Source organism: Atta colombica, unplaced genomic scaffold, assembly GCF_001594045.1.
Source record: "Atta colombica isolate Treedump-2 unplaced genomic scaffold, Acol1.0 scaffold307, whole genome shotgun sequence".
NCBI classification, from domain to species: domain Eukaryota; kingdom Metazoa; phylum Arthropoda; class Insecta; order Hymenoptera; family Formicidae; genus Atta; species Atta colombica.
The window spans coordinates 64,375-76,876 of NW_017259412.1; the positions used below are offsets into that span (position 1 = coordinate 64,375).

General features: G+C 31.2%; 3 protein-coding genes across 4 annotated transcripts; 2 read left to right on the forward strand and 1 right to left on the reverse strand.

Moving 5' to 3' along the window:
* Positions 1-321: 321 nt before the first annotated feature.
* Positions 322-5,547, forward strand: LOC108690302 (protein KIAA0556-like). Its single transcript, XM_018197518.1, has 14 exons — positions 322-866; positions 964-1,083; positions 1,175-1,596; positions 2,173-2,519; positions 2,662-2,799; positions 3,063-3,206; positions 3,335-3,497; positions 3,624-3,886; positions 3,994-4,216; positions 4,308-4,469; positions 4,691-4,830; positions 4,895-4,996; positions 5,092-5,198; positions 5,290-5,547. Exons 1-14 carry the CDS (start codon positions 772-774, stop codon positions 5,393-5,395), a joined length of 2,532 nt encoding a protein of 843 aa, XP_018053007.1. The 5' UTR covers positions 322-771; the 3' UTR covers positions 5,396-5,547.
* A 2,149-nt stretch (positions 5,548-7,696) lies between these two features.
* On the forward strand, positions 7,697-10,557 carry LOC108690304. 2 transcript variants are annotated; one of them, XM_018197522.1, is made up of 3 exons: positions 7,697-8,854; positions 8,952-9,051; positions 10,472-10,557. In XM_018197522.1, the coding sequence occupies exons 1-3, from the start codon at positions 7,832-7,834 to the stop codon at positions 10,555-10,557; spliced, it is 1,209 nt and encodes a 402-aa protein (XP_018053011.1). In that variant the 5' UTR covers positions 7,697-7,831. The 2 variants fall into 2 exon arrangements, with proteins under 2 accessions (XP_018053011.1, XP_018053010.1); XM_018197521.1 differs by lacking the exon at positions 10,472-10,557 and having other exon boundaries at positions 7,701-8,854; positions 8,952-9,401.
* LOC108690305 lies at positions 9,520-10,517 on the reverse strand. Its single transcript, XM_018197523.1, has 3 exons — positions 10,421-10,517; positions 9,772-9,875; positions 9,520-9,691 (listed from the first exon to the last, which is right to left on the reverse strand). Exons 1-3 carry the CDS (start codon positions 10,493-10,495, stop codon positions 9,520-9,522), a joined length of 351 nt encoding a protein of 116 aa, XP_018053012.1. The 5' UTR covers positions 10,496-10,517.
* Positions 10,558-12,502: the final 1,945 nt, after the last annotated feature.

The following is a 12,502-nucleotide window of genomic DNA, read 5'->3' on the forward strand; positions in this document are numbered from 1 at the left end:
CACACACACACACGTACGTACGTAGATATGTATATAGAATGTACTGACAATGTGAAATATTATGAAAGTCTTGATGTAATAAGAATATTAATTTGCGATGTATTTATATATATGCCATGATATCGCAAGGAGCAAAGTACAAAATGTTATCAGTTACAAATTATTCGCTGTCTATTTTTGTTGTTGTATACTTCGTGGACCAAAGTATCGTGGAGGAATATGTAACACACACACACACACACACACACACACACACACACACACACACACATCTTAACAATGAGTGTAATACTTAATTAGAAATAAAACATTATATATTGGTCAAAAATTATTTCTTAGCAAACTTTACTTTTTATCATAGTAGATAGAAATGGTGTAAGTTGTGCGCGCGCACATATTATATAATCATTATACTTAATATAATATAAAATTGCATATAGAGGCGCGCCTATTTTAGTCTTCAGAAGAGTTTCCATAGTGATAGCAGCAAACAAAGCGAGAATCGAACGAGCCGAACGACAATAGGATAAGAATTTCTGATCGGTTATTATCGGTCTTAAACAATTAATTGAGCAATCTGGAATCTGTGCAACGTATAATCATGAAAATTAATATGTGTATGTTTTTGAAAAATGAAAAAAATGCAATTGATATTTTTTCGATAAAATAATAAATAGATTATCTGTGTGATTCAATTTGGCGAGTTATTATTATCACTATAAAGGTGACATATATAACGATACCAGTGGTGAAACAAGAAAATAAATAAACATGGATAATGTTACGTATGATAAGATGGAGAATGAAACTGCATCTTTGGCTGCCAACGCGCTTAAAATGCCATCATGGTTAATGGAGATGACCGAGTATGTAGCATTCTTTCGCACATTATTACTTTTCAATTTTTTAAGAATAAATATGGCATCGTTTTTTTTTATTTTCACTTTTTATCCTTTATATCAGCAATGTAGAGAAGATTAATACAAGTAACGATGCCAAATCATTAAAAATGGAAACATTTGTTTTAATCGATGATCAGCATCATTTAAAAAATATCATCATCAAGAAGAAAGATGAAGATATGTAAGATATCTATGTATATATTTTGACAATAGCTCATTTTTTCAAGAATATATGCGTTATAAAACGATATTTTGCTTTGGTATTGTTATAGAAATAATCAACCTAATAATTATCAATCAAACTTGAATCATCTTTATATCGATGCTAATATTACATTACAAACACCATGCACGAGCAAATCACTGCCGAATACACCAAAGAGCGAACAAGTACAAGTTAAACGAAGAACACGCGCTTGTTCTGCCGTTGTGAATGCAAAGCATCGTACGAAGAATGATTTTCATGGTTTGGACGCATACTTGGAAAGAAAACAGATGGAAAAGCATGGGATGTATTTGACATTCAGAAATTATAACGACGATAAAATTGGCGATGAGGATCAATCTTACTTTGAACATCGAATATCAAGTGTCCCGAATCGTGCAGATACACGATTACATTTGTCAGATGACAATTATCTTAACGATTCCACATTTAGTACACAGAATGAAGGAAGTCCGAAATTATTATCTGGTCAATATCATGAAATCTTTAAATCTCTCTGCTTTATTTAAAAACAATTTTGTTAAATCATTTGTTATTTTTTTCCAGCTTTTTCAAATAGCTGGTTGATGTCCTACATCTTGTTGAAAGCTTACACATACATCTTACACATGCATATGATAGAAATATAGAATATTAACGCGTTGTCTGCCCAGCGAGCTTTCGCGTCTTATAATTCTTACTGTACTTTAAAGAAAAGGAATTCTCATTATCATAAGCATATATTATATAATGACGAAATATTGTCTAATACGAATAAGTAAATAGTAGTGTATATCCCGGCCGGTATATTTTCAATGAGAGAGTATTGTGTTGAATAGCGCATTTTTTACTTTACATTTATTTTTTTGCGTTACTTAAAATTTTATATTGGGTAATATTTTTACTTTTTTCAAGATTTACATTAAAGCTTTAAAATTTCGATAAATTTCGGCCAGTCGGTACAGTAGTACGACTAGCACGGCAATCAACGTGTTGCATTATTCTTTCATCTTTGTAATATGCAAATATGAATTAAATATAATTTAGTTTATATATTATTTTTAGATAAACTATACAGAAATTTTATTATTCCTGAATTACCATCTGGAGACTCATTGGTCATTGATATTATTTCTACCTGGGGCGACAAACATTACGTAGGTCTCAATGGTATTGAAATTTTTTCAAATACCGGAGAACCAGCAAGAATAAAAGAGATACGTGCACATACAACAAGCGTTAATCACTCACCGAACAATCATAATCCTTATACAATAAATAATTTAATTAATGGTATCAATCGAACAAGAGATGATGCAAATTTATGGCTAACACCTTATTCAAATGGTGACCATCATTATGTTTATATGATATTTGAATTCACGATTACTATAGCGATGATCAGAATATGGGTAGGATTTCTTATTAATTTTACGATAATCGTAAAAAAATTATCTATAAATACACATAGAAATACAAGTATATGTGCAGCATGCATATGCGCCGCGGCGGGTGTAAAAATACACTTGAATTGAAATTATTTCCTTTTTTCAGAATTATAATAAATCTAGAATACATTCCTTTCGAGGAGCCAAAGATGTTATTATTAAATTGAACGATATTATCATTTTTTACGGAGAAATCGCTAAAGCTTCAGGGGATGATATGGGTAGCCTTGATTCTTTTGGAGATGTAAGAAGTCTTATAAAAACTTTCGTTATAGAAACATTAACGACACATAGAGTGATCTATTATACATATAATATAAATTAATTACACTTAATTATTCTTAAATCTCACTCACACACACACACACACACACACACACACACACACACACACACACACACACACACACACACACACGCACGCACACACACACGCGCGCGCATGTATATTATAAATTGAATGAAATCAATTTTATATGTAATGCACAAAAATATTGATTGATGTAGACTATATTATTTACGACGGACGAAAATATTCTGGAATTGATATCAAAACATGATAATACATTCATAGAATTCAATAATGGGACATCAGATTGTGAAGAGAAAGAAATAATTCGTCCAATAACAGCAACAATGACCAATGATCAAGTAAGAGAGCAGTTAATTATTGCATCGATATTTTCATTTAATAATGATAACGATATGTATAACATAGCGCCGCATGTATTAATAAGATAGATAAAAATAAGATAGATATAATGGTAATCTCTTTTTAGATTGCTTCGGCGAGACGTAATAATAGTGACGATTCTATTGAAAATTCTCCCAACGCGGGATGTTATACCAATAACAAAATTCGCAATACCGTTCTTACCCCTCTCTCTTGCCGAGAGATTCAATTAATTATCCTTTCTAATTGGGGATTACAGAATTTGGTTGGTAGGTATAAACATAGGTATAGCGTAAATCACGTGAATTAATTATTGATACAAGTCAAACTGCAGCGTTACATAATATAATCTGCGACATGTATTCAAATCTTTCTTTCGGATTTTCTTGTTATAGGCCTTACCGGTATAGAATTAATCGGGAATCAAGATGTAGCAGTCCCGTTAGTAAATGCCAATTTACATTGTAACGCGGCTGATACACATTTAATGAGACTAATTGACGGGCACAATGTTACAACCGAAATGGATTATATGTGGCTAGCGGATTTAATGTTAAATAAGAGGATTACGATAACCGTTACTTTCGATACGGATGTGTACCTGACTGGAATTCGAATTTGGAATTACAATGCATCTTTGGAGTTGTCTTATTGCGGAGTAAGAGAGAAAGAGAGAGAGAGAGAGAGCGCGCAAATAATTCAAACGTATTGTTCAATAAATGAGAGAACTGAATTCTGATTGCAACGACCAATCTTCTTGCACAGGTGAAACAGTTACTAATTAAATTAGACGGTAGACAGTTGCATGATGAGAATTATTCTGATGGCTTCCTATTGAGACGCGCGCCGGGATCTTGTCATTATAATTTTGTCCAAAAAATTAGTTTTCTTAATCCACCTAATCAAGAACAATCTTCGAATCAAATCATCGATCCAATTACAAAATCACTCGAAGGTATATGTCATTCAGAGACGGCGTATAAAGCAGGCAAGATAGAAGTGTGCGTGCATATATCTATCTATATATAGGTATAAAAAATTAAAAAATGTCCTATCATGCATCACACATAACTTTTTAGAACTCGAGTCTTTCGATTCCAATTACGAAGCTCCGTCGATGCCACGCGGATTCGTTTATCAAATAATAATTTTCTCTACATGGGGAGACTCTTACTACGTGGGCCTCAATGGAATACAACTATATGATAATTATGGAAAAGAAATCAAATTAACTGCAGATAGTACGTTCAGTTTACGTTTAGTTTCAGCAAAACTTTGCGAGAGATTTAATGATTTATGCAATCTTTGCTTCTTTAAAGGAGAAAAAAAAATTGAAAAAGTGAACAGAAAAAGAAATAAAAGAGAATTTCTAATTATAATTTCTATTGATATATATATATATATAATTTATTGATATTTATCAATGTCAATCCTGTCGTTAATGCCGATCATCTCTTGCTAGATGTAGCCGCATTTCCCGAAAGCGTCAACATAATAGAAGGAATAGACAACGACATTCGTACACCAGACAAACTTATTGATGGGATAAATGATATTCGAGATGGACGACATGCTTGGCTGGCTCCTATACTTCCTGGACAAGTAAGCGAAAACAAACCGTACAAGATAATAATAGTCAATTAATTTCCCGCTATGCATTTCTCAGACAAATCGCGTGTATTTAATATTTTATCATCCCATTATGGTATCAATGATCAAAATCTGGAATTATGGAAAAACCTCACAAAGGAGAGTTAAAGAATTTGCAGTAAGAGAAACCAATTGCATTTACACACAAGTATCACTTATAATTCTCCAATTTGTTCAAATTGTTCTAAAATCATATTTATATTTATATTGCAGATATTAGTAGATGACTTACTAGTTTACAATGGGACATTGGATAAATATAACTCATACGGATTGGTAACGTTTGTAAAGGAAAACAGCAATGAGAATCTAGTAAACCGGTAAGTCGTAAAAGCAATGTTATTTACCAACAAGAGACAAAAATACAAGAAAAAAAATTTGCTTGTTGCATGTATATCATACAAATTGTAGTTCAGAGCAAGAGGGTCATCTTTTAAACTTACGAAGAAATACCTCGGGCACCAATTCATTACCGGATCCATCCCTTCGTCCGCATACATCTTTACAATTTAAATAATCGTAATGCTGTAGATATTTATCAATACATATTAAAATGTATTTTTATACTTACAGACTACTAAGATAAGACTTTCATCTTTATATTAGTGTTCCGTTTAAATAATTAATGGCATTAATAGCGCACACGCACGCACGCGCGCGCGCGCGCACACACACACACACACACACACACACACACACACACACACATACAGTATCCCGAAATTTAATATCAATGCAGCGTGAAATTTTGTGAAAAATTAAGTGACAAAAGTATAAGTCATTTTTCTTCATAAAGTAATTTTTTAAGTATAAAATAAACGTTTAAAGTTTAACTATATATAATAGGACAGTGCGCGTGGCAATGTTTTTGTTTAGTATCTAATACTATTGCATGCGCACATCATGGACTTTTTACTTTTTAACGCTTTGCAACTTATAATTATTTATAGTTAAACTTAACTTATAATTATTTATAGTTAAAGTTAATTTATAATTATTTACAGTTCAAAATAAAAAAATAAATTTAAACTTATAATTAAACTTAAACGTTTATATTAAAATGTTTATATTAAAAATCTACTTCACGGGAAAAAATAGCTTACGCTTTCATCACTTAATTTTTTACGAAGTTTCATACTGCAATAATATACTCTCAAATTTCGAGTCACCCTGAGTGTACACAATACACGCGCGCGCGCACGCACACTGTTGTGCAAAAACCGTAATGGGTATATTTCTGAGAGCATTTTGAGACAGAAAATTCTAATACCAAAATGTTGAGAGTATAATAATTTTTAAATTTATATAAGCACTTAAAGTTAGCGAAGAATCATACCTAAAGTTCGCGCGCTTAGGCAGGCTGGATTTTTCGTTGTATCACATCCAAATGCGCGAACTTTAGGCGGTATGATTCGACAACTTTATTAAAGCCTCGACATTTTAGTATTAGAATTTTCGACTCAAAATAATCTTAGGAATTTATCTTTAAGCATAATTGTTACGATCTTTATCAAACATCCTGCATCAATGTGTAATAATATTGTATTGTATATTTCAGCAATAACTATTCCATATGAATATTAGATGTACAAAATTATATTTATCTCGGATCTTGTAAAAATAATGAAAATAATGGTGATATAAAGATTATAGTCTTTGATTAAACCGCAAGCATGAATAAAAAGATTTTATATATATATATATATATATACATCAAATGTATTACATGTTTCGGATATTTCATTTCTCCTATATTCTCGATGTGAATTATGTAACATGTTCAGTTATGAAAGTAATTATATACTCATGGTTTCTGTCAATGTATAGAAATATTTACTTAGTCCATTCCCTTGTCTTGAAGTCCAATATTCCTTGCTTTCGAGGATAATTGTTTCAAATACTCTATATCGTTAAATACTACTTGTGCTCCGTCACTTGCAATATATTTGATAGAAAAAAGAAAGTAAAACTTGTATAATATATATATATATATAAATTAAGATTACATAAATTTTCTATACATATAAAATATGTATATTTTCTTTTACATAATAATATACAAATTATTAAATTATCTTATATAATTTTTGTTTCAAGTTTGTTTCTCCGTTCGTTATGATCTTTCGAACACCTTCGAATTGAGCTATGTTCTAAAATTGACATGAGCTATGTGCTAAAATCATAGGCCCTAAATTCATAGAACGTGCTTACAACGATGTTAGCGCGTTAACATGCTATAATTAACGTTACGCATATTATAGAATTTTAGAGATAAAAGCGCATTCTGAATACGAGTCATAAACTTATAAGATAGGCAGAGCGTTCATACGAGAAAAGTTAAAGCTGATAACATTGGCCTAATTTCCGAGGTTCAAATCAGAATGCAAGAACCAACCAACTATAATCGAGTATTCCCCTGTTACAGTCAAACGACAAGGGAATGTTCGACTGTAGTTGATTGGTTCTTACATTCTGATCCGGTTCAAACCCTCGGTGGAAACTAGTTGTTTCTCTCTTTCACAGTTAGCATTAGGTGGGGGATCTTGAGCATAAGGCCACAACTCTCGAACATCTGTCTTCGTTGCTCTCAATCACTTCCCGGCCGTGGCGACCAATTAATTCACTATTAGAAAAGAAGAGATCTACCCCGCGACTGTTTCTTTCTCTTTCTATTAAGTCTTCAGCTCTCTAGTACGAATGCTCCATCTATCTTATAAAAGTCTATGGATTTAAGGATGCCGTGTAAACGTGGTCAGATTCAGAGTGATTTCAGAATTTAGATTTCTAGCAGAAAATGCAATCTTATCTTGTTCAGTGAACTATTATATATAGGGGAATAAAATTTGTAATATTTTTTACGATTACACGAGATTTTGAAACATTCTCTCGCTGGGAATAATGTTTTTAAACAAAATATTCTTACATAACATTAACGATTAATCGATATTTATCAATGGCATCTCTCGCTATAACAGATAACATTAATGTGATTTCAAGACCGAAAGTTAGATTTTGTCAATTTTCCGACAATACGCGAAACAAGATAGAGATTGTTGAAGATTCTAAACAACAATCTGGCCTACAAACAAGTGGTCTAAGAATCAAGAAAATAGTGACTCTTAAGAAACCCATTAGAGTTGTAAATCCTAAAAAATTTGCAAATATTTGTGACAAAGATACATCTTCAAGTAATATTGACATTTTGTCACATTATTGTAATACATCTGGCAATGTTCGAAATATGTCTTTGTCCAATAAAAATATGTCAAGAATCAAGAGTACAATTCTGTGTGATGCAAATGGTATTCAGAAAACAAAGAATAGTAGTAAAATGTTGCAACGACAGAACAAGAGTTCACAAGATGACATTTTAAAAGACAACGCAAAGAATGTACGACAGAACGGAAAAGAAAATAAAGATAAACTATCGAATAAGTCTGCATCTAATAAAAATAAAATAAGCGATACAACAGGAAACTTTCATCATAGTGTACAATCAGTTACTCGAGAGAAATTTAAACTTCCTATGGATAATATTCATATACCAAAAGTAAATATTCAAGATTTTAAAACATCAAAAATGACAAAGCCGCACTCTGCATCAAGCATTATTAAAAAAACAAGAAATTCAATGATCGAAGGGAGAATTCTTAATGCAAAACCAGTTTCGCATTACAAAACTATGACAAGAAATAGAATATCTCCAGTCCAAAAAATTATATCACGTAACGTGTCAGGTCCTAAAATCAAAACATCTGTGGGATCAGTTTTTCGCAAGGAACAAGCTGATCCAAAATCAGGTGATACAAATGAAAGATGTATCGTTGCATTAGATGTTACTACGGTACAAGATTTAGCTCAACCAGAATATAATTCTATCATATGTACTGTTAATAAGCTGAAAGAACTTGAACGGCAGAAAATTGTAGACATCAATCATTTGCCATTTGAGCTGAAGAGTTTTCTAAATGGAAAGGTAAAACAAACTATTACACACACACACATACACACACACACACATACACACACACACACACACACTTTATTTATTTGAAATCATTTTTTTGTTACAGATTTCTGCAGCACTTGATTTTCCGTTGGATGAGACACTTTATAAAAATTTGATAGATTTGAGTATAGATGAAAAACAATTGCCATCCACCATTACACGAAGTAAGGATCCAGAACCACGGCAAAAAGATATAATACCACAACTTTCTCACTTCTTCATACCCGAAGATATAAAGGAAATTTGTGAGGCTGTACATGTTAAGCTTCGAGCATCAAAGATTGATGATAATTGGAACGCCTTTAAAATTAGCAACAGAATACTCGATTGGAAATACAGTGTAGATGACATAGATTAACGTTTATTTTTCTCCTATATAATTTTGTTCAATGAAATTGTTTAAATTTTAAACTGTATAATATCTACAGCGTAAGTAAAAAATTACAAAAAAAATATCAACTGACAATACAATTAATAAGAATACACAGAATATAAAGGCAATTTATTCAATATATATATATATTTTTTTTTTTAACATAGAATAAATTATTAGAGATATATTTCATCTAATTTATTGTTTATACTTAAAGAAATATCATACATTTAGTCTAATGAAAAATTATTTGTTTTATTTACTCGTGAAATGATATTTTTATTGATTTTCCATCAGAATCAAATTCTGATGGCATTGACACAGAATTGCCATAGTATCTACGTTGTAGATAAAGATAGATGCGACATAAATTGTAGTAGAGACATGTACCAGCCAGTATCATTCCAATTACAACTCCAGCTATGATTATCCTATTAAAATTTCATTAGACTGGCGTTAATATATCCAAAGTATGATGAATTTTCCAAATGTAAATGTATTATATATTTACATGGTAATCCATATGTCATAGTCATTGTAACTGCAGCATACATTTTCGTCACAGCAATATTCTGATGATTCACACAAACCCCATACGCAGTAATGTGCAGTAGTCTGAAAATATATACACAAAACAAAATATATATACACACACACACACACACACACATACACGGAAAGAATTTTCTCTTAAAATATATCCTGAAGATATGATAGTTATGGAACAATATAACATTTCGAAGATTTTTACCATATACTTTAATAAAATTAATCAATTTATTTTATATTTTATTGTACTTTTATTAGTAAAATTTTCATAAAATTCTTTGAAAGGTCCCATGATTACCATATTTTCAGGAAAAATTTTAAGAAAAAATTTTTACTGTATATGTAAGATAATAAATTTATAGATGGAAAAATTATAAATTAGGATGTAAAGAATTTTGATGAAATTGATTTTATTATAACGACATTATAACGACATTATAACGTTGATAAAAAGGCAAACGCATTAATAAAATGATATTCCTCTTTCTTACAAACATAACATTTGTAACATTTTTACAAATGTTTGTGATATCGATAAAATATCGATATCACAAAAATATATAAAATGATAATCAAAGATATAGAATTAATGCGAAACACATAGGTATTACCGATGAAATCGCGAAACTCCAAGTCAATATAAACAATATATTGTTTGACAGATACTCCATTGTATGTATGTACATATGTACCTACATATGTAAAATCACGGAGGACATTATACAAAAAAGGATATCAAGATGAATGACTTTGGGAAACAGGCGGAAGGTGCGATTTTAGTGCCGTTGTGCGGGAAAAGTTGGAAGTATATACACATGATGAACGCGTACGAAATACATATGTATGTATGCACATTTTATTTTTAACGCAGAAATTCCAATTGGTATAAAATTTCCATTTTGTTTGATTAAAAAATAATTATTAAAAAATACATATATGCATGTATAGTCATAAATTATCATTTTTTAACTTACCGACATCAAAAAACTGAAATTAAAAAAAAATGAAACGGGACTATTGTGCCTATTGTGTTTCTATAAACACTATTCTTCCATAAAGCTGTAGATACAAAGTGCAATCCTTTTATCTGAGCCGTTAAATAATATCGACAAATTTCTTATTGATTATTTCGAACTGCCATTTTTGACCTAGTGGTTGTAGTCCAATGAGCACTTAGTATTATTAATATATAATATAGGCTATGTTCCAAAAAATTGACTGCTAGTACCGAAAATCTATAACATGTAATATGTACGTCATGTGCACATAATGTAATGTAAACTGTAGCATTTTCAGTGCTGCAATAGATTTGGAACACAGCATAATTACTTTAATGGAGGATTTTTGCGTTACTTGGTATATCTAAAGTTTTAAGCCGGAAACATAATGAAAAGCACAGGCATTGACGAGACTATTGTTAAAGGCGGTCGGGCGTTTATGGAATTTTGCGTACTTGTTAAATTTAAGTGATTAAGATCCGGTTGCACCAATGTTACTTTCATTTTAAGCAAAACTTTAAATTCTCTCTATCTCGTTTTAAAACTGAAAAGAAACAGGAATAAAAAGTTTTAAATCTCGCTTAAAATTAAAGTAACGTTGGTGCAACTGGACCTAAGAGTAAAAAACTAATAACGCGGAACTAATTTCATGATTTATTAATTACGTAGATATGTATATATGTTTAAAACTTAATAATACTCGATTTTTATTAAAAAAATTGTCGCCTGGCGTCGTTGTTGTCATCACCCAATGTCGTCGCCCAACGTCACTGAGCGTTTAGTGAGTCATGTACCTATTTGGTCATGCACCTATTTGGTCTATATTTTTGGATCTATTGGAATATGCCAATTAGATGCAAGAGCTCACTGAGCGCTCGGTGAGCGGTATAATAATAGATGCATCCAGAAGCACAATCGTTCATCGAGCGCTCAATGAATTCTTGCATTTGATTGGCACATTTTATTAGATCTAAAAACGCTTTTTCAAAGCTAGAAATCACTCCTTTTCTGTGGATGATATTCCGATCATAGTTCGATCTTATTTCAAGATTGTCTTAAGTAATATGTCTTGAAACGGTCCGGATATATAATAGATGTAGATTTTAAGCTTTAAGCTGTAAGAAATTGACCAACAATCACATACAGTCGAATATGAGGAGTAATAATTGATTGTGATTCGTCCATTTCTTATGGCTTAAGGCTTAAAAATCTATTGTAGATCCGGGATAAAGCCCGATATCCACTGCTAGAAATCGATCCGAGATCTTGGACAGAGAAAAAAATTAACGAATCATTGAATATTTAGATCATATAACAATTGCGATTGATCAATTCTTTCTTCATCCGATGTCTCGGTTTTTAACATCGTGAATACAAATACATACAACACACTTAATACGGCCCTCTTGGTTTGTGACTGACTTAAATATAAGATTTGATTATGAATACCGGCACAGTATAAGTACGTACAGTATGGACACTGAGCATCTTTGATGTAGTGGATCCCATGACTCGCCGCCATGTTGTGGGTTGGAAAGGCGAAATTATAAATTTGAATTTTTATAAAGCTACAGAATGATTTTTCTAAAAAACAACAATAATTCGGTCGTGAAAATATATAGCGTGTATATTTTTAAATCAGAATTATATAATAATATAATATTAACGAATTCATTATATAAAGATATTAATAAT